The sequence below is a fragment of the Mesoplodon bidens genome, assembly GCF_964165515.1.
Source record: "Mesoplodon bidens genome assembly, chromosome: 3".
NCBI lineage: Eukaryota > Metazoa > Chordata > Mammalia > Artiodactyla > Ziphiidae > Mesoplodon > Mesoplodon bidens.
In genome coordinates this window covers 115,460,983-115,488,323 of record NC_138178.1, presented here as the reverse complement: position 1 = coordinate 115,488,323, position 27,341 = coordinate 115,460,983, and the positions used below count along the sequence as shown (strand labels likewise).

Genomic DNA, 27,341 nt, shown 5'->3' with positions numbered 1-27,341 from the left:
TCTAGCTTCTTGAATTTGTTGAGACTTGTTTTGCATCCTAACACATTATCTATCCTAGAAAATGTTCTGTGTGCACTTGAAAAGAGTGTATATTCTGCTGCTGTTGGACAGAATGTTCTGTGTATGTCTCTTAGGTATATAGTGTTGTTCAAATCCACTGCTCCCTTTTTCAGTCTCTGTCTGGATAATCTGTCCATTATTGAGACTGGGATATTAAAACCCCCAACTAATACTGTATTGCTGTTTATTTCCTCTTCTATTAGTATTTGCTTTATATACAGCATACAGAACCTTTATACTTTTACTTCTTCCCTCACATTTTAGGTTATTGGTGTTACAATTTCCATCTTTTTTGTATTATGTATTAAATAACAAATTATTGTAATTATGGTTTCTTTTAAAATGTTTTTTAACTTTTAAGCTATATTTGTAAGTGAATTATGCACCACCATTACAGTGGGCTTTTTTTTTCTGGATGCAAATAATCTATTTAATCTTTTCAGAGAAACAGTTTCTCATTTATCATATTCTATTATGTTCTATTTTTTAACTCTTTAATTACTGTTATTTCTTGTTTATAAGCTTTATATTGTTCTTTTTCTTCTAGAATTGAATGTTATCTGTCTGAGTTTTATTCTTTATTATTTAACAATGAAATAGTCTTATGCTCTAAATTTTTTCTGAGTGTAGATCCTGTCCATTGTTTTAGTCTCAGCTTAAACATCATTTTTTTCTGAAAAGCCTTTCCTTAAGCTACTGCTAACCCTTTACCTTTCTCCCCAGTTCCTTCCACCCTGTGTTTGGATATCCTTCCATGGGCTTTCAGAGATCCCTATAACACTTTCCTGTCATAGTATTTATCACACTGTATTAATATTATTATTACTTCTTAGATATTCTTTCCAAGACAGTTATAAAATTAAAACCCTCTAAGTAGTCTCTGAGTTCTCATATCCTAATTCTTCCCCATAATAACTTATCTTTGGTACTAGATGGTACCAAAGTCATTGGGGGCACAAATCATAACTCTTTTGCTGTCTTGCTCACCATGTGTTCTCAGACCTCTACTCTTCTACTGAAACTATCCTTTTGAAGGGTAGTATTCTGACCACCATGGCTAAAGTTTTCTCCATCCCCTCCAGCCTCCTTGATTTATCTAATTAATTAAATTTAATTAATTTAATAGGCACTTAAAAATTATAGCTGTTTTAGATTTACAAAATAATCAATTGCAAAATACAGAGCATTCCTACATACCCTCTTTCCCCCTATACATAGTTACCCCTATTATTTTTATCTTGTATCAGTATGGTACATTTGTTAAAATTGATGAGCCAATATTGATATATTATTATTAACTGAAGTTTATATTAGATTCACTCTTGGTGTTGTACATTGTATGAGTTTTAACAAATGTATAATGACATGTATACTCATTACAATATAATACAGAATAGTTTCTGCCCTAAAAACTCCTGAGTATTATATCCCCTAAAAGTTCAGTACTGTTGTCTGTTCTCTCTTTAAAATGTTCTCCCCTGGCTTCTAAAGTCATATTAAATTATTTGTTCTAAAGTAAAACTGTCTAAAGTAAAATTTTTATTTTATTCCTAGTGACTTCCAAATGGCTGACCAGACTCTTTAGTCTAGAACTCAGGCCATACCAGCCAATCTTGGCTATTTATGGTTTCTTTACATTACCTAATATTTTTCTACTTGGCTCCTGCTAAACTAGTTATTTCTAGTTTGTCTTCACTGGCTCATTTTCTGCTGCCTTCTCCCCTAACATAGTTTTCCTTCTCACTGGGATATCTCTCATATCTTCTCAACCCCATTCTTTTCTGTCCATGTACTCCTATCTCTTAATTCCCAGTCATGATTTTGTAGCTGCTTATTACAATTTTTTCCCTGCCTCCTTACTTCTGTTTCCAGGTCATCAGTTCCTTCCCAAGTAACATCCTCCTCCTAATTTTCTCCATTATATTTAGAAGTACCATTTCAGTGTCACCCACACTTGACCATTTCCTTGCCCTTAGTGTTTATTGTTATGTCAGTTCTTTCTTATTATTATTTCTCACTTCTATCTCTTCTTTGCTTTTCCTACTCCCAACTTCTTGATTCATGTCCTTATTACTTCTTTCGGAGAGAGTTAAAACAACTCTCTCATCTTCTAACTCTTCACCATCTAGACAATATTCACCACGAGAATAATTTTTCTAAAGTAAAATTTTTATTTCATTCCTAAGTGACTTCCCAGTGCCTGACCAGACTCCTTAGTCTAGAACTCAGGCCATACCAGCCAGTCTTGGCTATTCATGGTTTCTTTACATTACCTTATGCTTTTCTACTCTTGGCTCCTGCTAAACTGCTTCCATTCTCATATGTACCTGGAATATATGAAGGACATCTTCCTTGAGACAGCATAGGTTTTCTTTTTGATATTGTACACCACATGAACACATGACATTTATTTTGCTTTTTTAAACAAATTAAATAATGAAAACAAGTTTCCTTTCTTTTTCTAACATATTGGGTTCAGATAAAAATTCATTCAAATTATGTGACAGTAAGGAAACTTTGAGCTTCTTCTTAAGCCAAGAACCTGGAAACAAACCTGATTACTTGTCTGGAGGATTAGGGTGGAAGAAAATGAAAAGTTACTTTCTTTATTGTCTTACCTCTCCAGACCATTTATAGATCCTTTGTTTTCTTTGACTAGATTAACTGATTCCTATTCCTCATGGTTGAACCATCAGATTTTTAAATTTCAAATCTCCAAATTATTTGTATTATTATTTCTATTGCAGTGTATATACAGGAAATCAGAAATGCTTATAACTTAGCATATTTCACTTTGAATTTTCCAGTAGTAAGCTCATAATATTTTGCCAGTACTGGACATATTGTAGAATATTTATGGCTGCAAGTTCAGTAATCTCATTTTTTCTAATCTTTTTACCTCATTCACTCTTGTGGTACATACTAATCTAATGGCAATCAATAAATACCAAGCATCTAGTAGAAGTAGTTAGTAAGTAGAAAAATAAGAAGGAATGCTGAAAAATTAAAATTTGACATAAAAGAGCAGCTAAACTCTGCTTTTTCAAATTTTAAAAAGGACAGATAATATAAAGGTGATTTCACTTTTACTTTTGCATTTTAAAGATTTATTTTCTAATTTTTCCTATATGGCTCATATATTTCTCTTTTTGATTTATATAGTATTAGGTGAACAGTTCTATGCAACTCTTCTCAATTTTATAAATTGTGATTTATGAGTTCTAGCTGATAGCCCTTTACCTAGGAAATTGAGAACACTGAGAGGTCCCCTTTCTTCCAGGATCAGAATTTACACATAGTAGGTCATACTACCAACTTAAATTCTAACAGCTTTATTGAGATGTAATTCACATACCATAAGATTCACTCATTTAAAGTGTACATGTTTTTAGTATATTCACAGACAACTATCACAGCAATCTAATTTTAGAATATTTCCTTCAAAAAGAAACCTCATACCTATTACCAGTCACTCTCTATTACCCCCAAACATCACCCCCTACTCCCCATCTCTGGACAACACTAATCTACTTTCTGTCTGTATAGATTTGCCTATTCTGGATATTTCATATAATAGCAATCAAACATATGTGGTCTTTTGTGGCAGGCTTCTTAGCACAGTGTTTTCAAAATTCATCCGTGTTGCAGCATGTGTCAGCACTTCATTTCTTCTTATTCCTGAATAATATTCCATTATGTGAATATCCTATATTTTGTTTATCCATTCATCTCTTGATGGATATTTGCATTAGTTTCACTTTCCGGCTGTTATGAATAATGCTACTGTGAACATTCATGTAGCTTTTACGCGGACATTTTATAGTGATGTAAACTTCTTTATGAGACTTTCATAGTTTCAGACCTTATTTTTAGGTCTATGATGCTTTTTAATTTAATTTCTGTATATGGTATGAGGTAAGAATCCAACTTCATTGGATATCTACAACTGCATTGTAGCTATCCAGTTCCCTCAGCACCGTTTGCTGAAAACACTATTTTTTTCCTCATTGAATTGGCTTGGTACCATTGCAAAAAGCAATTGATTATAAACATAAAGGTTTATTTCAGGACCCAAGATTCTATTCCATATAGAGCTATATGTTTCTGCTGTGGTAGTACCACAGTCCATTGACTGCTGTAGTTTTGTAGTAGGTTTTAAAATTGGGAATTATGAGTCCTCTTTGTTCTTCTTTTTCAAGATTATTTTGGCTGTTTGTGATTTTTTTGCATTTTCCAGTGAATTTTAGGATCAGCTTATCAATTTCTACAAAAAGAGCTGGGACTTTGATAGCACTTGCATTAAATTTGTAGATCAATTTGGGAAATATTATCTTAACAATATTAAGTTTTTCAGTCCATGAATGTGGGATTTTTTTTAAGATCTTTAATTTTTTTCAACAATGTAGCTTTCAGAGTATAAGTTGTGTACTTTTGTTAAATATATACCTAAGTATTTTTATTATTTTTGATGCTATTATAAAAGAAATAGCTTTCTTAATTTTGTTTTTGGATTGTTCATGTTAGTTTATAAAAATACAGTTGATTTTCATATGTTGATATTATATCCTGAATCATTTCTGAAGTCATTTATTAGCTCTAATAGCTTTTTAGTGGATTCCTTAGGATTTTCTATACACAGAATCATCTCATCTGCAAGTGGAAGTAGTTTTACTACTTCCTTTTCAATCAGATTACTAATTCAGTTTCTTTAGTTGTTATTGAACTATCCTGGTATCCTATTTTCCCTTGAGTTGGTTTTAATAATTTGTGTCTTTCTAAGAATTTGTCCATTTAATCTAATTATCTGATTTTGGGCATACAATTGTTGATAGTATTCCTTAATAATACTTTTTGTTTCTATAAGGTATGTAGTGATGTCTCTCCTTTCATTCCTGATTTTAGTAAATTGAGTCTTTTTTTTCTTGCTCATTCTGGCTATAGGTTGATTTTGTTTAACATCTCAAAGAACCAATTTAAAATTTTTCTCTTGTTTTTCTGTTCTGTTTCATTGATTTCCACACTAGTCTTTATTATTGTCGTCTTTCTGCTTGCTTTGAGTTTAGTTGCTCTTCTTTTTCTAGTTTCTTAAGGTGGAAGGTTTAGTTTTTGATGTGAGATCTTTTTCTTTTTTTTAATATAGGTGTTTATGTCCATAAATTTACAAATGAGCCCTGCTTTACCTGCATGCCATCAGTTTTGTCATATTATATTTTCATTTTCATTCATCTCTAAGGTTTTTTTTTCTAATTTCACTTGAGATTTATTCTTTGACCCATCACTTATTTAGGAGTACATCTTTTCATTTCTACATATTTGTAAATTTTCTTCTTTTATTGATTTCTAATTTTATTCTATTATGATTAGAAAGCATACTTTGCATGGTTTCAGTTATTTCAAATGTACTGAGGCTTGTTCTGTGGCCTACCATATGGTCTGTCCTGAAAGATATTCCAGGTTTGCTTGAGGAGAATGTGTTTTTCTGCTCCTGTTGGGTGGAGTGTTCTTTAGGTATTTTATACTATTATTCAAGTCTTCTGTTTCCTTGTTAATATTCTCTTAGTTGTTTGTCCATTATTGAAAGTGAGGTATTGAAGTCTCCAGCTATGATTATAGAAATAGCTATTTCTGCCTTCAATTCTGTCTGATTTTGCTTCATGTATTTTGAAGCTCTGTTGTTGGGTGCATATGTTTTTAATTTTCATATCTTCCTGTTATAAGGATTTTAACATTATGAAATATATCTTTATCTTTTATAACTTTTTTTTTCCTGAAATGAGTGTCTTTATTGCTTGAATCATACAAATATGAGGAATGGGGACAGGCCAGTGGGGAGGGGGGAGAATTGTCAGATTAATACACAGAAGGAAAAAAAAACATACACAGAAAGGAAAAAGAAAGGAAGGAACAAACACAGAAAGGAAAAAGGAACCCCACCCACCCAAACCAACCCCACTCCACCCCAGGATGTCTCTCTGTGAACTACCTATAACATTTTGATGTAAAAGTTTAATATTAGTATAGCTATGCTGGCCCTCTTGGTTACTGTTTGCATAGCATCTTCTTCTGTTTCTTTTACTTTCTACTTTGTGTCTTTGAATCAAAAGTACGTTGGCACTTTTTGTTTGCTTGGGTCATTGTTTATTTTCTAGTTAGCTTGGAAAGCCAAATTTCATACAAGAAATTTGCTTTTATGAGCATTTTTAATTTTAGGGAGAACTAAAACTAAAATGTCTAAGAACTTGTTAGTTACTCCATACAGTTTTATAATATTTGTGTATACATTTCTTATAAGTACTTTGGAGAAATGGATCATTTCTCACTCATCTCTGTACTCCTACTTAATTTTATTTCTAAAACACAGTCCCTTTAACTCTGGGATTCAGCCACATTGCACAACAGGCAGCTCTTCAGATGCTTTGTGCATTCACACCTGTGTGTCTTTCCTGATACTTTCTCTCCTTCATTTGTCAAATCTTACTTACCTTCACCCAGCTTAATATTACCTTCTCCTTTAAGTTTCTCTCTGTTTCTCAGTCAGAAGTAATCATCCTTTTCTTCTGTTTTGAGCACAATTTTGTAACTTTTATAATTTTTTACTTATAATTACTTGTCTCCCTTAGTAGATTATAAGGTTTAATTCATTTTCATCTTTTTATTGCCACATATTTAGAAGTTAATTATTGGATGAATGAATGGATAAATTAATGATTAAGTGACTGGTGAAATCTTTTGTTTTATAGCCGAGAGACACACAAGATTGCAGTATTTTATGTTGCTGAAGGACAAGAAGACAAACATTCCATTCTCACCAATACAGGAGGAAGTCAAGCATATGAAGATTTTGTAGCTGGTCTTGGTTGGGAGGTATTGTTTTTAAATTATACAAATATCATTTTATTTCTATTTGGAAGCAATGGTTTTCTTTTTCTTTCTAGCTTATTTTAGAAACATTATTTTAGGAGACTCAACAACATAACAATGGGTTTGATATTGTTTCTGCCTTATATCTCATCTACAAAGACAGCAGCAGTTGGGACTTAGGAAAGTTTTTGACTGTTTTATCATTCACTGTATTGTCAGAGTGTGCTAAACTCATAGACTTAAAAGATCTGGATTTTCCTCACAGTTGTGACCGCTGGACTAGTGATCTTCAAACGAAGATATGAATATCCTAGGGCTTTCCCAAGGATTCTAGGGGGCATGTCGGCTAGGTTAGTTTTGAGGAGATAAGTTTGTAGATCCTCAACTTTACTACAATTAATTCCGGAGAACCCTTCTACAGTCTCTTGCCTCTCCTTTTCTGTTCTTCATCTTTGTAAAAGAAAGGCATACCTGTTACTCACCTGAATCCTACATTGCCCTGGAAGGTTTGGCACCAAAAAGGGGACAGTTCATTCAAGAGGGCATGCTCCTGAGAGAGGGTGTCTCTAATGGCAAAGCGGGAAGTACTGAAAGGTGCTGTACTTTATGTCATCCCGGCAACCAACTCATGTTGAAGTTCCTGAACCAAATCTGTCTATCTTAGAATTATAATTCAGAAGTGAAGTGTTTGTCATAGAGATTTGTATTAGTATGTTTATTTAAATTGTAAAATTATGAGTCAGACATGTTCTAACAGAAAGTGAATTTGATGTGGTTGATTGATTTGTCATTAATAGCAGACATTTTATATATATTGTATCAGCCAAATTTGTGCTCTAAGATTTTGATGAAAATATATTTCAAGTATATAGATATAACATACAGTATACTGGAAATTGTATCTTTTGTAACAGCTTAAACTTATGGTTACAATTTTCATCATAGTTGTCAATTTAATACATAGTTTCTCAATATTCTTGTAGAGAGTACATGAGCAAAATTATTGAAGACCACTGCACTAGACTGTAAGTTCCTAGAGGGCAGGCTCTTTCATCTTCCTGGTTTTTCTTTTTAAATCCCAGTCCTTGCACGGTGTCCAATGCATAAACCTTTAGCATTCAATATATATTTTTATAGCTGATCTAACCTGCTATTTCACTGAGTTACTTGAGTTCTCTTGGCCTTTTGCTTATTTGTCAAAAGCAGTATGCTTTTTTACCCAACAGATATATAATATGAAGTTCATTTGAGATTATGTATGTGAAAGTGGTTTGGAAAGTGTAAAGAAATGTTATAAATATATGTCCTGTTAAAAAAACAAACTAGAAAAGTATTAGTAAAAGCAAGGGACATTTGAAAAAGAACAAATTAGGAGTACTCACACTTCCTGATTTCAAAACTTAGTACAAAGCAGCTCTAATCAAACAGCGAGTTACTTGCACTAAGGATACATATATCAATTAATGAAATAGAATTGAGAGTCCAGAAATAAACCCACACATCTGTTGTCAACTGATTTTCAACAAGGGTGCCAAGACCATCCAGTGGAGCAAGTCCTTTCAACAGACGGTGTTGGAGTAGCTGGATAGTTGCAAGCAAAAGAATGAAGTTGGAATCTTACCTCACACTGTATACAAAAATTAACTCAAAATGGATCAAAGACCTAAATGTAAGAGCTAAAACTGTAAAATTCTTAGAAGACAGTATAGGGGTAAATCTTTATGACCTTGAATTTGGCAGTGGATTCTTCTTTTCCAGCTTTATTGAGACATAACTAACAAATAAAAGGTATTCTTAGATATGACACTAAAACATGAGCAACAAAGGAAAATAAATAGATTGGACTTCATCAAAATTTAAACTTTTGTGCATCAAAGGGCACCATTAACAAAGTGAAAAGATAACCCACAGAATTGGAGACAATAATTGCAAGTCATACTGTGATAAGGGACTTGTATCTAAAATATACAAAGAACTCACCAAATCAATAATTAGAAGGCAACCCAATTTAAAAATGGCCAAAGGATCAGAATAAACATTTTTCCAAAGAAGATATACAGATGATCAGTAAGTACCTGAAAAAATGTTCAACATCATTATCAGAGAAATGGAAATCAAAATCACAGTGAGATACCACTTCACACCCGTTAGGTTGGCTAGAATAAAAAAGTCAGGTAAGGGCTTCCCTGGTGGCGCAGTAGTTGAGAATCTGCCTGCCAAGACAGGGGACACGGGTTTGAGCCCTGGTCTGGGAAGATCCCACGTGCCGCGGAGCAACTAGGCCCGTGAGCCACAACTACTGAGCCTGCGCGTCTGGAGCCCGTGCCCCCGCAACAAGAGAGGCCGCGACAGTGAAAGGCCCGCGCACCGCAATGAAGAGTAGCCCCCGCTTGCCGCAACTAGAGAAAGCCCTTGCACAGAAACGAAGACCCACCCAACACAGCCAAAAATCAATCAATCAATAAATAAATTTATTAAAAAAAAAGGCAGGTAATAACAACTGTAGGCTAGGATTCAGAGTAATCTGAACCCTCATATACTGCTAGTAGGAATGTGAAATCGTGCAGCCACTGTGGAAAACAATCTGGCAGCTCATCAAACAGTAAATCATTGAATGTGACCAGAAGTTCCACTTTTAGGTATATACCCAAGGGGAATGAAAATGTATGTCTACACAAAAACTTTTACATGAATATTTATAGCAGCATTATTCAGATGGATAAACATAATGCCGTATATCCACATAATGGTATTTAGCCATAAAGAGGAATGAAGTACTGACATGTGCTACAGTGTGGATGTACCTTAGAAACATGGTAAGTGAAAGAAGCCAGTCACAAAGATGATGTATCCATTTATATGAAATATCTATAAGAGGTATTATATAGCTATGTAAAGCACATTATTGGTTGCTTAGGTCTGGTTGCAAGGGTGAGGGAATATTATGGTGACAGCTAAAGGGTATATAGTGTTTCTTTTTAAGTGATGAAAATGTTATAAAATTGACTGTAGTGATGATTGTACTTATCTGTGAATATACTAAAGTCTACTAAGTTGTGCAGTGGGAACTCTCACTTCTGGGAAGATCAAGTAGATATACTCTCCCTATTCCTCACACTAAGTACAACAAACACCCTGGACATTACATGTAAAACAAACATAGGAAGACTCTGAAAGGTGGAGAAAAGAAGATAGACCAACAGGACTTCAGGACCAAGGAATGACATGATGGTGAGTTCTCAGGTTTTCTTTTTGCCTCATATATCTTGAACTTGGAGTTGAAGAAGCCAGCAACCTAGAAATATCAACAAGCACAGGACAAAAAAAACCCCAACAAAAGCCTACTCTTTCTAACCAAAGGATCAGAAAAGGAGGAAGATGGCGGAAGAGTAAGACGCGGAGATCACCTTCCTCCCCACAGATACGTCAGAAATTCATCTACACGTGGAACAACTCCTACAGAACACCTACTGAACGCTGACAGAAGACCTCAGACCCCCCAAAAGGCAAGAAACTCCCCACATACCTGGGTAGGACAAAAGAACAAAGAATAAACAGAGACAAAAGGATAGGGACGGGACCTGCACCAGTGGGAGGGAGCCGTGAAGGAGGAAAGGTTTCCACACACTAGGAGCCCCTTCACGGGCGGAGACTGCAGGTGGCGGAGGATGAAAGCTTCGGAGTAGCGGAGGAGAGCACAGCAACAGGGGTGTGGAGGGCAAAGCGGAGAGATTCCGGCACAGAGGATCGGTGCCCTCAGGCACACACCAGCCCGAGAGGCTTGTCTGCTCGGCCGCCAGGGCGGGCGGGGCTGGGAGCTGAGGCTCGGGTATCGGGTTTCAGTCGGAGCGCAGGGAGAGGACTGGGGCTGGCGGCAGGAGGAGAGCCTGAAGGGGTTAGTGCACCACGGCTAGCCTGGAGGGAGTCCGGGGAAAGGGTCTGGAGCTGCCGAAGAGGCAAGAGACTTTTTCTTCCCTTTTGTTTCCTGGTGCGCGAGGAGAGGGCATTAAGAGAGCTGCTTAAAGAAGCACCAGAGACAAGCGCGAGCCGCGGCTGAAGGCGCGGACCACGGAGATGGACGTGGGACACTGGGGCTGCTGCTGCCGCCGCCACAAGGCCTGTGTGCGAGCGCAGGTCACTGTCCACCCCGCCTTCCGGGGAGCCTGTGCACCCCACCACTGCCAGGGTCCCGGGACCCAGGGACGGCTTTCCCGGGAAACCGCATGGAGCGCCTCGGGTTGCTGCAACGTCACGCTGGCCTCTGCCGCCACAGGCCCGCCCCACACTGCGCGCCCCTCCCTCCCCTCGGCCTGAGTGAGCCAGAGCCCCCGAATCAGCGGCTCCTTTAAACCCGTCCTGTCTGAGCGAAGAACGGACGCCCTCCGGCGACCTACGCGCAGAGGCGGGGCCAGGTCCAAGGCTGAGACCCGGGAGCTGTGAGAGCAGAGAAGAGACAGGGAAATCTCTCTGTGCAGCCTCGGAGGCAGCGGATTACAGCTCCACGGTCCACTTGATGTGCCCTGCGTCTGTGGAGTGCATGAATGGACAGCAAATCATCCCAAATTGAGGAAGTGGACTTTGAGGACAAGATTTAAGACTTCCCCCCTTTTCCTCTTTTTACAACGAATTATCCCAAATTAAGGAGGTGGACTTAAGAGAGCAAGATTTCAGACTTTTTCCCCTTTTCCTCTTTTTACAACGAATTATCCCAAATTGAGGAGGTGGACTTTGAGAGCAAGATTTTCGATTTTTCCCCCTGTTCTCTTTTTGAGTGAGATTTTTTCTGTATAGCTTTGCTTCCACCATATGTCCCAGGGTTCTATCTGTCCGTTTTTCTTTCAATAATTACTTTTTAATTTTAATAACGCTACTATATTTTATACTTTATTTTATTCTACTTTACCTGATCTTTCTTTTTTTCCTACCTTCCCTTCCTCCCTCCCTCCCTCCGCCCCTTCTTTCCTTCTTTCTCTCTTTCTTTCCTTCCTCCCTCCCTCCCTTCTTCCTTTCACTTTCTTTTTCTTTCCTTCCTCCCTCCCTCCCTCCACCCCGCCTTTCCTTTCCTTTCCTTCTTTCTTTCTTTCTTTCCTTCCTCCCTCCCTCCCACCCTTCTTCCTTTCACTCTTTCTTTTTCTTTCCTTCCTCCCTCCCTCCCTCCTGTCTTTCTTTCTTTCTTTCTTTCCTTCCTCCCTCCCTCTCTTCTTCCATTCACTCTTCCTTTTTCTTTCATTCCTCCCTCCCTCCCTCCTTTCTTTCCTTCTTTCTTTCCATCCTTCCTCCCTCCCTACCTCCTTTCTTTCTTTCTGCCTTCCTTCCTTCCTTTCTTTCCTTCTTCCTTTCTTTCTCTCTTTCTTTCTTCTAATTCTTTCTTCTACTTTTTCTCCCTTTTATTCTGAGCCAGGTAGATGAAAGGCTCTTGGTGCTGCAGCCAGGAGTCAGTGCTGGGCCTCTGAAGTGGGAGAGCCAACTTCAGGACACGGGTCCACAAGAGGCCTCCCAGCTCCATGTAATATCAAGCGGCGAAAATCTCCCAGAGATCTCCATCTCAACACCAGCACCCAGCTTCAGTCAACGACCAGCAAGCTACAGTGCTGGTCACCCTATGCCAAGCAACTAGCAAGGCAGGAACACAACCCCACCCATTAGCAGAGAGGCTGGCGAAAAACATAATAAGGCCACAGGCACCCCAAAACACACCACCAGACGTGGACCTCTCCACCAGAAAGACAAGATCGAGCCTCAACCACCAGAACACAGGCACTAGTCCCCCCCACCAGGAAGCCTACACAACCTACTGAAACAACCTTAGCCACTGGGGACAGACACCAAAAACAATGGGAACTACGAATCTGCAGCCTGCAAAAAGGAGACCCCAAACACAGTAAGATAAGCAAAATGAGAAGACAGAAAAACACACAGCAGGTGAAGGAGCAAGATAAAAACCTACCAAACCTAACAAATGAAGAGGTAATAGGCAGTCTACCTGAAAAAGAATTCAGAATAATGATAACAAAGATGATCCAAGATTCTATTTCCAAGATCCAAAATCTTGGAAATAGAATAGACAAAATGCAAGAAACAGTTAACAAGGACCTAGAAGAACTAAAGATGAATCAAGCATCAATTAAAAACACAATAAATGAAATGAAAAATACTCTAGATGGGATCAATAGCAGGATAACTGAGGCAGAAGAACGGATAAGTGAGGTGGAAGATAAAATAGTGGAAATAACTGATGCAGAGCAAAATAAAGTAAAAAGAATGAAAAGAACAGAGGACAGTCTCAGAGAGCTCTGGAACAACATTAAACGCACCAACATTCGAATTATGGGGCTTCCAGAAGAAGAAGAGAGAAAGGGACTGAGAAAATATTTGAAGAGATTATAGTTGAAAACTTCCCTAATATGGGAAAGGAAATAGTTAATCAACTCCAGGAGGCATAGAGAGTCCCATACAGAATAAATCCAAGGAGAAATACGCCAAGACACATTAATCACACTGTCAAAAATTAAACACAAAGAAATCATATTAAAAGCAGCAAGGGAAAAAGAACAAATAACACACAAGGGAATCCCCATCAGGTTAACAGGTGATCTCTCAGCAGAAACTCTACAAGCCAGAAGGGAGTGGCAGGACATAATTAAAGTGATGAAGGAGAGAAACCTGCAACCAAGATTACTCTACCCAGCAAGGTTCTCATTTAGACTTGATGGAGAAATTAAAACCTTTACAGACAAGCAAAAGCTGAGAGAGTTCAGCACCACCAAACCAGCTTTACAACAAATGCTAAAGGATCTTCTCTAGGCAAGAAACACAACAGAAGGAATATACCTACAATAACGAACCCAAAGCAATTAAGGAAATGGGAATAGGAACATACATATCAATAATTACCTTAAATGTAAATGGACTAAATGCTCCCACCAAAAGACACAGATTGGCTGAATGGATACAAAAACAAGACCCATATATATGCTGTCTACAAGGGACCCACTTCAGACCTAGAGACATATACAGATTGAAAGTAAGGGGATGGAAAAAGATATTCCATGCAAATGGAAATCAAAAGAAAGCTGGAGTAGCAATTCTTATATCAGACAAAATAGACTTTAAAATGAAGACTATTAGAAGAGACAAAGAAGGACACTACATAATGATAAAGGGATCGATCCAAGAAGAAGATATAACAATTGTAAATATTTATGCACCCAACATAGGAGCACCTCAATACATAAGGCAAATACTAACAGCCATAAAAGGGGAAATCGACAGTAACACACTCATAGTAGGGGACTTTAACACCCCACTTTCACCAATGGACAGATCATCCAAAATGAAAATAAATAAGGAAACACAATCTTTAAATGATACATTAAACAAGATGGACTTAATTGATATTTATAGGACATTCCATCCAAAAACAACAGAATACACATTTTTCTCAAATGCTCATGGAACATTCTCCAGGATAGATCATATCTTGGGTCACAAATCAAGCCTTGGTAAATTTAAGAAAATTGAAATTGTATCAAGTATCTTTTCGGACCACAATGCTATGAGACTAGACATCAATTACAGGAAAAGATCTGTAAAAAATACAAACACATGGAGGCTAAACAATACACTACTCAATAACGAAGTGATCACTGAAGAAATCAAAGAGGAAATTAAAAAATACCAAGAAACAAATGACAATGGAGACACGACAACCCAAAACCTATGGGATGCAGCAAAAGCAGTTCTAAGGGAGAAGTTTATACCAATACAATCCCACCTTAAGAAACAGGAAACATCTCGAGTAAACAACCTGACCCTGCACCTAAAGCAATTAGAGAAAGAAGAACAAACAACCCCCAAAGTTAGCAGAAGGAAATAAATCATAAAGATCAGATTAGAAATAAATGAAAAAGAAATGAAGGAAACAATAGCAAAGGGCAATAAAACTAAAAGCTGGTTCTTTGAGAAGATAAACAAAATTGACAAACCATTAGCCAGACTCATCAAGAAAAAAAGGGAGAAGACTCAAATCAATAGAATTAGAAATGAAAAAGGAGAAGTAACAACTGACACTGCAGAAATACAAAAGATCATGAGAGATTACTACAAGAAACTCTATGCCAATAAAATGGACAACCTGGAAGAAATGGACAAATTCTTAGAAATGCACAACCTGCCAAGACTGACTCAGGAAGAAATAGAAAATATGAATAGACCAATCACAAGCACTGAAATTGAAACTGTGATAAAAAATCTTCCAACAAACAAAAGCCCAGGACCAGATGGCTTCACAGGCGAATTCTATCAAACATTTAGAGAAGAGCTAACACCCATCCTTCTCAAACTCTTCCAAACAATTTCAGAGGAAGGAACACTCCCAAACTCATTCTACGAGGCCACCATCACCTTGATACCAAAACCAGGCAAGGATGTCACAAAGAAAGAAAACTACAGGCCAATATCACTGATGAACATAGATGCAAAAATCCTCAACAAAATACTAGCAAACAGAATCCAACAGCACATTAAAAGGATCATACACCATGATCAAGTGGGGTTTATTCCAGGAATGCAAGGATTCTCCAATATACGCAAATCAATCAATGTGATACACCATATTAACAAATTGAAGAAGAAAAACCATATGATCATCTCAATAGATGCAGAGAAAGCTTTCGACAAAATTCAACACCCATTTATGATAAAAACCCTGCAGAAAGTAGGCATAGAGGGAACTTTCCTCAACATAATAAAGGCCATATATGACAAACCCACAGCCAACATTGTCCTCAATGGTGAAAAACTGAAACCATTTCCACTAAGATCAGGAACAAGACAAGGCTGCCCACTCTCACCACTCTTATTCCACCTAGTTTTGGAGGTTTTAGCCACAGCAATCAGAGGAGAAAAGGAAATAAAAGGAATCCAAATCGGAAAAGAAGAAGTAAAGCTGTCACTGTTTGCAGATGACCTGATACTATACATAGAGAATCCTAAAGATGCTACCAGAAAACTACTAGAGCTAATCAATGAATTTGGTAAAGTAGCAGGATACAAAACTAATGCACAGAAATCTCTGGCATTCCTGTACACTAACAATGAAAAATCTGAAAGTGAAATCAAGAAAACACTCCCATTTACCATTGCAACAAAAAGAATAAAATATCTAGGAATAAACCTACCTAAGGAGACAAAAGACCTGTATGCAGAAAATTATAAGACACTGATGAAAGAAATTAAAGATGATACAAATAGATGGAGAGATATACCATGCTTCTGGATTGGAAGAATCAATATTGTGAAAATGACTCTACTACCCAAAGCAATCTACAGATTCAATGCAATCCCTATCAAACTACCACTGGCATTTTTCACAGAACTAGAACAAAAAATTTCAAAATTTGTTTGGAAAAACAAAAGACCCCGAATAGCCAAAGCAATCTTGAGAACGAAAAACAGAGCTGGAGGAATCAGGCTCCCTGACTTCAGACTATACTACAAAGCTACAGTAATCAAGACAGTGTGGTACTGGCACAAAAACAGAAAGATAGATCAATGGAACAGGATAGAAAGCCCAGAGATAAACCCACGCACATATGGCCAACTTATCTTTGATAAAGGAGGCAGGAATGTACAGTGGAGAAAGGAAAGCCTCTTCAATAAGTGGTTCTGGGAAAACTGGACAGGGACATGTAAAAGTGTGAGATTAGATCATTCCCTAACACCATACACAAAAATAAGCTCAAAATGGATTAAAGACCTAAATGTAAGGCCAGAAACTATCAAACTCTTAGAGGAAAACATAGGCAGAACACTCTATGACATAAATCACAGCAAGATCCTTTTGGACCCACCTCCTAGAAAAATGGAAATAAAAACAAAGATAAACAAATGGGACCTAATGAAACTTCAAAGCTTTTGCACAGCAAAGGAAACCATAAACAAGACCAAAAGACAACCCTCAGAATGGGAGAAAATATTTGCAAATGAAGCAACTGACAAAGGATTAATCTCCAAAATTTATAAACAGCTCATGCAGCTCAATATCAAAAAAACAAACAACCCAATCCAAAAATGGGCAGAAGACTTAAATAGGCATTTCTTCAAAGAAGATATACAGACTGCCAACAAACACATGAAAGAATGCTCAACATCATTAATCATTAGAGAAATGCAAATCAAAACTACCATGAGATATCATCTCACACCAGTCAGAATGGCCATCATCAAGAAATCTAGAAACAATAAATGCTGGAGAGGGTGTGGAGAAAAGGGAACACTCTTGCACTGCAGATGGGAATGTGAATTGGTACAGCCACTATGGAGAACAGTATGGAGGTTCCTTAAAAATCTAAAAATAGAGCTACCATATGACCCAGCAATCCCACTAGTAGGCATATACCCTGAGGAAACCATAATTCCAAAAGAGACATGTACCAAAATGTTCATTGCAGCTCTATTCACAATAGCCCGGAGCTGGAAACAACCCAAGTGTCCATCATCGGATGAATGGATAAAGAAGATGTGGCACATATATACAATGGAATATTACTCAGCCATAAAAGGAAACAAAACTGAGCTATTTGTAATGAGGTGGATAGACCTAGAGTCTGTCATACAGAGTGAAGTAAGTCAGAAAGAGAAAGACAAATACCGTATGCTAACACATATATATGGAATTAAAAAAAAAATGTCATGAAGAACCTAGGGGTAAAACGGGAATAAAGACACAGACCTACTTGAGAATGGACTTGAGGATATGGGGAGGGGGAAGGGTAAGCTGTGACAAAGCGAAAGAGAGGCATGGACATATATACACTACCAAACGTAAGGTAGATAGATAGTGGGAAGCAGCCGCAGAGCACAGGGAGATCAGCTCGGTGCTCTGTGACCGCCTGGAGGGGTGGGATGAGGAGGGTGGGAGGGAGGGAGATGCATGAGTGAAGGGATGTGGGAACAGACGTATATGTATGAATGATTCACTTTGTTATAAAGCAGAAGCTAATAAAAAGATTAAAAAAAAACCAAAAAGGAGCAACCTGGAAGGACAGAGAACATTTAAACAGTAACTGCTCTACACCAACCAAACACCACAGAAAATACTGTGACCCTCATCCCCACCCCTGACAACAAAAGTGGGTTAGGAAGCCTAGACTTCTATCCTTACAAGACTATAATGAGGGGAATTCCCTGGTGGCACAGTGGTTAAGAATCCACCTGCCAGTGCAGGGGACACGGGTTCGAGCCCTGGTTTGGGAAGATCCCACATGTCGCGGAGCAACTAAGCCTGTTCACCACAACTGCTGAGCCTGCACTCTAGAGCCTGCAAGCCACAGCTACTGAGCCCACATGCCACAATTACTGAAGCCCACGTGTAGAGCCCATGCTCCGCAACAAGAGAAGCCACTGCAATGAGATGCCCGCTCACCGCAACTAGAGAAAACCCGTGTGCAGCAGTGAAGACCCAATGCAGCCCAAAATCAATCAATCAGTCAATAAATAAATGACTATAATGAGGCATCCCGAACATCACCCTGGAGTAAGATAGTATCAGAGAAGACCAAATGGAAAGCTAAGAGTTTCATCTCTGCCAACTGGTAACAAGTCCCCCATCCATGTCTAACACCAGTGTCAGTGGAGACTACATGAGGAACCTGGAATTTTGGCCCCATCCAGGCATAATGAAGTGCCCCTCCCCCTCTACACTGGAGTCAGAGGAGGTCTAGTGGAGAATTAGGCCTTTCACCATCACCCAGTGATAATGAGACCACCTCCACTGCTGTGTCAGTGGATACCACAAAGGAAGTCAGAGCTCCTACCTCCACCTGGCCATAATGAGGCTGAAAGCCCCCACTTCTCCGGAGCTGTGTCGCAAAACAGCCAACTAAAACAGAAGGTTTAAATAAGATTCATGGTCTCATAATATGAAAATGTCCAGGCTTCAACCAAAAATTATACCAAAAACCAGGAAGGTCTCAAACTGAATGAAAAGAAGGCAATAGATGCCAACACCAAGATGACAAAGATTTTAAAGTGACTATATTAGAAATGCTTCAACAAGCAATTAGGAGCACAGTTGAAACAAATGAAGAATAGAAAGTCTGTGCAAAGAAATACAAAACACAAAGAAGAACTAAATGGAAATTTTAGAATTGAAAATACAATAACTGAAATAAAAAACTCAGTAGATTGGCCCAGCAACAGAGTCAGGTGGAGATAAGGGTACAGAAAGAATTAGTAAATTGGAGCATAGAACAGTAAAAGTTAACCTGAACTGCAGAGAGAGAATAGACATAAAGACGGTGAACAGAGCAATGAACAGACCTGTGGGGGGACTATGACAAAAAATCTAACACTCCTGTTATTGTGAGTCCCAGAAGGAGCGGAGAAAGAGGTTGGGTCTGAAAACTACTTTGAGAGATAATGTTGAAAACTTCCCAAATTTGGCAAGAGAAATAAAGCTAATAAAGCTACAGATTGAAGAACCTGGTGAAAACCAAACAGGATATATGGAAAGAGATCCATACTAAGACACATCATAATTAAACTTCTGAAAACTAAAGGCAAAAAAATTTCAAAAGTATCCAGAGGAAACTTGTACCTATCTATATGGGTACAATTAGAATGATAGTGAATTTCTCATCAGAAACTGTGGTGACCAGAGGAGTTGACATAATATTTTTCAAATATTAAAAGAAAAAAACTGTCAATCCAGAATCCTATAGTTGGCTAAGGAATGAAGCACAACATTCTCAGATGAAAGAAAACTTAGAGAATTTGTTGCCAGCAGACCTGCCCTAAAAGAACCACTGACAGAAATTCTGTTAACAGAAATGAAATGATAGAAGGATCTTTGGAACATCAGGAAGAAAGAGCATGGCAAGAAAAAATATGGGTAAATACACTAAATTTACTTCTCCTCTTGAGTTTTCTTATGTTTGATGGTTGATGCAAAAATTATTTTACTACCTGACATGTTTAAATGTAATGACAGGGACTTCGCTGGCAGTCCAGTGGTTAAGACTCCACGCTCCCAATACCAGGAGCACGGGTTAGATCCTTGGTGGGGGAACTAAGATACCACATGCTGCAAAATAAATAAATAAATAAATGTAATGCCATGAAAATATTCATGGCAATTATATTACAAACAAGGGAGGATAAAAGGACATAAAGTGAGGTAGGGTTTCTATATTTCACTCAAACTGGTAAAATGACAACATCAGTAGACTGTGATAAGGTATGTACATATAGTATAATACCAAGAACAACCAGTAAAAAACATACAACAAAAGTACACTCAAAAAATGATAAATAAAAATGGAATTCTAGAATATGTTCAAGTAACCCATAGGGGGCAAGAAAAATAAAACAGAGAAAATAAACAGAAAACAAAAAATAAAATGGTAAGCTTAAGCTCTAACGTATCAGTCATTGCAGGAAATATGAATGATGTAAATATACCAATTAAAAATTGGCAGAGTGGGGCTTCCCTGGTGGCGCAGTGGTTGAGAATCTGCCTGCTAATGCGGGGGACACGGGTTCGAGTCCTGGTCTGGGAGGATCCCACATGCCACAGAGCAACTAGGCCCATGAGCCACAACTACTGAGCCTGCGCGTCTGGAGCCTGTGCTCCGCAACAAGAGAGGCCACGATAGTGAGAGGCCTGCGCACCACGATGAAGAGTGGCCCCCGCTCGCCACAACTAGAGAAAGCCCTCACATAGAAACGAAGACCCAACACAGCAGAAATAAATAATTAATAAACTCCTACCCCCCCAAAAAAAATTGGCAGAGTGGGGCTTCCCTGGTGGCGCAGTGAAGAATCCGCCTGCCAATGCAGGGGACACGGTTTCAAGCCCTGGGCCAGGAAGATCCCACATGCCACGGAGCAGCTAAGCCCGTGTACCACAACTACTGAGCCTGTGCTCTGGAGCCCGCAAGCCACAACTACTGAAGCCCATGCGCCTAGAACCCGTGCTCCACAACAAGAGAAGCCATCGCAATGAGAAGCCCACGCACCACAACAAAGAGTAGCCCCCGCTCACCGCAACTAGAGGAAGCCTGCATGCAGCAATGAAGACCCAACATAGCCAAAAATAAATAAATAAATAAATATTTAAAAATACAAATAAATAGAGTGGATTAAAAAACGTGACTCAGGGCTTCCCTGGTGGCGCAGTGGTTGAGAGTCCGCCTGCCAATGAAGGGGACACAGGTTCGTGGCCCGGTCCGGGAAGATCCCACATGCCGCGGAGCGGCTAGGCCCGTGAGCCACGTCCGCCGAGCCTGCGCGTCTGGAGCCTGTGCTTCGCAACGGGAGAGGCCACAACAGTGAGAGGCCCGCATACCGCAAAAAAAAAAAAAAAAAAAAAAAACGTGACTCACCTATATGCTTTGTAAAAGAAACTCACTTCAAATATAACAATATAGGCTGGTAGAAAGTAAATGGATAGAAAAAATTATATTGTGCAAACCTTAATCAAGGGAACGCCAGAGTGGCTGAATTAATATTAGATAACGTAGGCTTCAGAGCAAAGAAAACTACCAGAGATGGGGGGACATTATATAACAGTGATAAAAGGGTCAGTCCACTAAGAAGACTTAACAATCCTAAATGTGTGTGCAGCAAACAACAGAACTGCAAAATATGTGAAGCAAAGCTGATAGAACTGAAAGAAGAAATAGACAAATTCACAATTATAAATGGAGATTTCACCCCTCTCTCAACAACTGAGAGAAGTAGACAGAAAATTAGCAAGTATATAGAAAGACTCAAAACCACCACCAACCAACAGGATCTAATTGCCATTTATAGAACACTCCACCCACCAATACCATAATACATATTATTTTCAAGTGCCCATGGAACATACACCAAGAGAGGCCATATATGGGCCATTAAAATAAACTTCAGCAAGTTTAAAATCATTGAAATCATACAGTGTTTTCTCCATATACAGTAGGATCAAACTTGAAATCATGAACAGAAAGATAATGGCAAAAATCTCCAAATGCCATATAATTCCACTTATATAACATTCTTGGAATGACAGTTTTAGTAGTAAAGAACAGGTTAGTGATTGCCAGGGGTTAAAAAGGAGGGTAGGGAAGGACGGAAGTGAGTGTTGCTCATGTAACAGGGCAACACGGAATCCTTGTGGTAATGAAAATGTTGTCTCTGAATCATGTCAATATCAGTCTCCTGGTTATAATATGATTTTGCATTGGGGAATCTGGGTAAAGGGTACATAGGATCTCATTATTTCTTAAAACTTTGTGTAAATCTATAATTACCTCCAGATAAAATGTTTAATTAAAAATAGAGATCTGCAAGTGTTACAGAATTATTTATAGCAAAGGAGCACTAAACTGAGACTTTCTCCTTTACATAATCAGAGAATTGACCTGAAAGTAAATAACTTTCTCACTAAAACAAAACAGAACAAAGATGTACACTAAGATACCATTTTTTAACCTAACAGATTAGCAAAGGTCATAAAGTTTGATAATATATTTGAGAGCATATGAGGGGAACAGGCACTCTCATGCACTGTTGGTACCATCTATGGAGAGCAATTTGGTAGTCAGTTTCAAAATTAGATGTGCACATGCCCTTTGACTACATTTCTACTTTTGAATCTGTCGTACAGATCTACTTTCACAAGTGCAGCATGACATGTGTTCAGTGTTATTCATTGTAGCATTGACTGTAATAGCAAAAGATTGGGAAAGCCTAAATATCCGTCAAGTAGAGCGCCAGTTAAATTATTGTACATCAAGAAAAGGGACTTATGTGAAGCCATGAAAAAAATAATGAGAAGGCTCTTTACTTACTAATAAGGAGTATTTTTTAAGGTATTTTAAATGCAAAAAATCAAGGTGCAGAACATTTTGTATCCGTGTTGTGTGTGCACATGTGTACATACATACATGTGTATATGTGCATACATTCCTTTAAAAATTTAATTGTATATAGAGAACACTTTTGGAAGCATACTTAAATTGCTTTCTTGGAGTGGAACTGAGTAGCTAGAGATGAGAGATATGGAAGGAAAAATTTTGCTGTATCTTTTTTTTTTTTTTTTTTTTTTTTTTTTGCTGTACGCGGGCCTCTCACTGCTGTGGCCTCTCCCGTTGCGGAGCACAGGCTCCGGACACACAGGCTCCACGGCCATGGCTCGCGGGCCCAGCCGCTGCGCGGCATGTGGGATCTTCCGGAATAGGGGCACGAACCCGTGTCCCCTGCATCGGCAGGCGGACTCTCAACCACTGCGCCACCAGGGAAGCCCTTGCTGTATCTTTTGAACTTTTAATTGTATGAATGTATTACTGAGTTAAAAAATAAATTTAAAATATTATAAATGATTGAGGAAATCTTGTAGTAATGGCATAAAAACTAACTTGTTATTCATACATTCAGCCATTAGTAACTGATATGGATAGTTGAGATGTGTTCAGTTCACACGGTGCAGAAATTTGTTTTTATAGGTTTCCACTTTTTCACATATTTATATTTTGTTTTTTACAAGCAGGTACATAACTGGTTTCTCTGAATGGAGAGATACAAGCAGTGTTTAAATTTTGTTTTTTCTTTACAATATTTCTTTGATTTTCTACAATGAACACAAGTTGCTGGCTTCTTTGCATCACACAAGTCCAGGGGATATCGTCAAGTGCAACAACACTGATAGTAAATATATCATATTTATAATCAGGAAAAAAGGAGATTTAAAAGACTTTGCACAGATTAATTTGTAGTTTTTTTAATGCATTTGAAGTGTAGTTAAGTTCTGGGCTATGATAGGTACTATTAATTAGGAAGCCAATTTCAATGAGTAAATATGACACAATTAATCATTTTATCAAAGTGACATTACTGTTTTAACTTATCCCCAAATCATTTCCAGTCTTGATTTTTGCTACTTGGTTTTTACTCTCTGCCCTCGGCATCCCACACAGCCGTTACCATTTAGCACCTGGTAGCCTAACAAGAGATGCATAGTGCACAGCGATTGATTTGTTTGCTAATTAGTTCCTACTAATTAGGGACCCTCAAATACTTAAGAAAATCTACCAGTGTGACTTGAATAGCTCTAACTAATAATTCTGGGTCAAGCCATAGTTGATAACATGCAAAAGACTTCATTCCTCATGTTTTTGCAAAGTGAGAAATTTGAGTTTTTTTCTATAGTGAGGTTTTTAGTTTTGTTTAGTTAATTAATATTATGTGTCTTTTCATTGCTTCTAGGTAAATCTTACAAACCATTGCGGTTTCATGGGAGGACTACAAAGAAATAAAAGCACTGGATTGACCACACCATATTTTGCTACCTCTACAGTTGAAGTAATATTTCACGTATCAACAAGAATGCCTTCTGATTCTGATGACTCTTTGACCAAAAAAGTAAGTGCTAAGAAAAAAAGTGCTCAGAGTTAAAATCTTAGTAATACATAAAATATGTAAGCAAGTCATCTAACTGATCAAGAACTATTTCTGAGTACTCCATTCTTCACCCAGTAGTGTCTTCAGAAACAGTATTGTTGCAGAGTAAACTCTGTCTTCCTTAATGATATGATTGAAAGTTATAGTCTTAACAAAGCATTTGCCTTCAAGAAAATGGGCATCAGACAAATTGAAAAACTTATGTATATGTTCAGATTGGTGAAATTATAATTCAAGACCCCACACACGGAGAGATATAGCGTTTATATTGATTGACAGAGAGGAAAAAAATTAAAATGTAAATTATTACAAATCACTTAAAATATAACGTGCTCTCTCATAAATTTTAACTAAAGCTAATATAGCAGGTAAAATAAGCATTAATTCATTAAAATAGATTTTACTGCCTTAGAATATTTATGGGAGATATAGTGGAATGGTTTTGATGGTCCATGTCTTTTAAAACCTACACCACTATTGTGCTGTAGCCGGCACCAGCATTCAAAAATCACTCTAGTGACACAGACATACCTCAGAATAAAGTTGTGTGTGTTCAATCCATGTTTAATTTTTTTAGGGAGAAACATTTTTTTAAAGTGAAACCTTGTCGAACATTTCTTTATCTTCTCTTCTTCTTCCTACTCCTCAATTTATTCAAAACTACTACTGAATGTAACCAACTCAATATCAAGATCATTTTACTTGGTACTCTATTATCATGTTGCCTGATATCGAAAATCTTCACACTTCATTAATAGCCTATGAAAACAGTGTTATCCTTATACTCTTTTGAAAAGGAACTTCAGAATTCCTCTCAAATATTTTATAAGATTGATTCAGTACCCTTGATGCCTTTTGTTTACACTTTAGAATACTGTTGGAAATTGCCTACTAAATGAGTAATGGTTAGAACAACTAATATATGGATGCTGATTAGATTGGAATGTGTATAAAGGTGGAGGTAATTGATGTGTAGGAAAGTAAGTATATTTAGTAACAGATTTGCTATGGAATATCTTCACATGTAGTTTTTAGAAGTACAGAATGAGACATGAATACTGACAAGAAAATGGTGAAGAGTTGGATTGGAGTAAAACTTCGTTAGAACTTCAATTAAGCACTTTCTTCCATCACCTCATTTTAAATTTGTATGAAAATAAGCCATACTCAAATTAGAGGCAATTATGAGTATCGTGCAAAAAGATAAGTTATTTTAAACATTAGGACTTGGCAGTGATCCTCATTTTCATGGCTCCATGGATACAACTTTTTAACCCCGGAGCAAAAGAAAACCCTCTTTTCCTTTTCAAAAGAGTCTAAAATTAATAGTATTTTCAATTGCAAACATAAGAGCAGAACAAAGTATATCATTTTTTGTTGAAATTTTTTTTAAAGAAACTTACATCAGGATATTTTTACTTCAGTATATTAAACCTGATGGTTAAAAGGTACTTGAAATTTTATTCCTGCAGCCTTTGTAGAAATATCTCAAATAAGTAAGATTTCTTATTTCCTTCACAACAGTCACAAAGGTCTGTCCTTAATTATTTAAGAAGAGTCTGAAATGGATGTTTAACAATCCATTATCATAGCAAAATTAATTTTGGAGATAACACCATTTAAGAATTGTTAAATGGTTGAGTTCTAATTAAAATTATACCCTTAAATGGTGAAATGTTTAAGTACTGGATTTATTAGGGAATGTTGAGGGATTAAACCTTGAACACTAATAGTTTATTTCATCTATAAGTATAGAAATTTTTTTATTGTGGAAAAATATATTTAAAACAAAATTTATCATTTTAACCATTTTTAAATGTACAGTTCTTTGGTGCAAAGTACATTTACAGTGTTGTACAACCATCACAAGTATCCATTTCCAGAACTTTTTCATTTTCACTTGGTTCAAAATATTTTTTATTTTCTCATGAGAATTCTTTGACCCATGTGGTACTTAGAACTGTGTTGTTCAATTTCCAATTATTTTGGGCTTTACCAGCTATCTTTTTGTTATTGATTTCTAGTTTAATTCCATCATGGTCTGAGAGCAGACATCATATGATTTCTATTTTTTTAAATTTGTTAAGGTGTGTTTTATGGCCCAGATGTAGTCTATCTGGTGAATGTTCCATGTGAGTCTGGGAAGAATGTGTGATCTGCTATTGTTAAATGAAATAGTCTATGAATGTCAATTGTATTCACTTGATTGATGGAGCTGTTGAGTTCAACTATATCCTTACCAATTTTCTGCCTGCTTGGATCTCTCCTTTTCTGAGAGGGGTATTAAAGTCTCCAACTATAATAGTGGATTCTTTTATTTTCCTTGCAGTTCTATCAGTTTTTGCCTCACGTATTTTGGCACTCTGTTGTTACGCATATACACCTTAAGGATTGGTTATGTCTTCTTGGAATACTGACCTCTTAATCATTAGATTATGCCACTCTTTTATCCCTGATAACTTTCCTTGCTCTGAAGTGTACTCTTTCTAAAATTAGTATAGCTACTCCCGCTTTCTTACTAGTGGTATCATGATATATTTTTCTCCATCCCTTTACTTTTAATCTATATGTATCTTTATATTTAAAGTTGGTTTCTTATAAAGTTGGTTTCAAGCCTCACACAGTTGGGGCTTGGTTTTTTTGATCCGCTCTGACAATCTCTGTGTATTTGGACCATTGACATTTAAAGTGATCATTAATATAATTGGATTATTTTACATTTTTTTCTGCCATTTGTGGTTATAATTGAGCATTTTACGATTCCGTTTTCTCTCCTTTCTTAGCATATCATTTATATTTTTTTCTTTTTAAATTTTTTTCCAGTTCTTGCCCTAGAGTTTGTACTATACATTTACAACTAATCTAAGTCCACTTTCAAATAATACTATACTGGTTCACTGCAAGTACCTTATAATATAGTACAATATGCCTAATTCTTCCCTCTTATCCCTTGTGTCATTGCTATCATTTATTTCACT

The 27,341-nt window shown here is 37.3% G+C and overlaps 1 protein-coding gene across 7 annotated transcripts in view; it reads left to right on the top strand.

Annotated features, from left to right (window-relative positions):
- The window catches only part of RALGAPA1 (Ral GTPase activating protein catalytic subunit alpha 1), a gene marked incomplete at its 5' end in the record, with an annotated part of 231,007 nt that overhangs the window by 164,891 nt on the left and 38,775 nt on the right, over positions 1–27,341 (top strand). For all 7 annotated transcript variants that reach the window (XM_081227825.1, XM_081227822.1, XM_081227824.1 and 4 more), the window contains 2 exons: positions 6,801–6,924; positions 24,169–24,324. In XM_081227825.1, the coding sequence (XP_081083951.1) occupies positions 6,801–6,924; positions 24,169–24,324 (280 nt within the window). The remainder of the gene's footprint in view (positions 1–6,800; positions 6,925–24,168; positions 24,325–27,341) is intronic.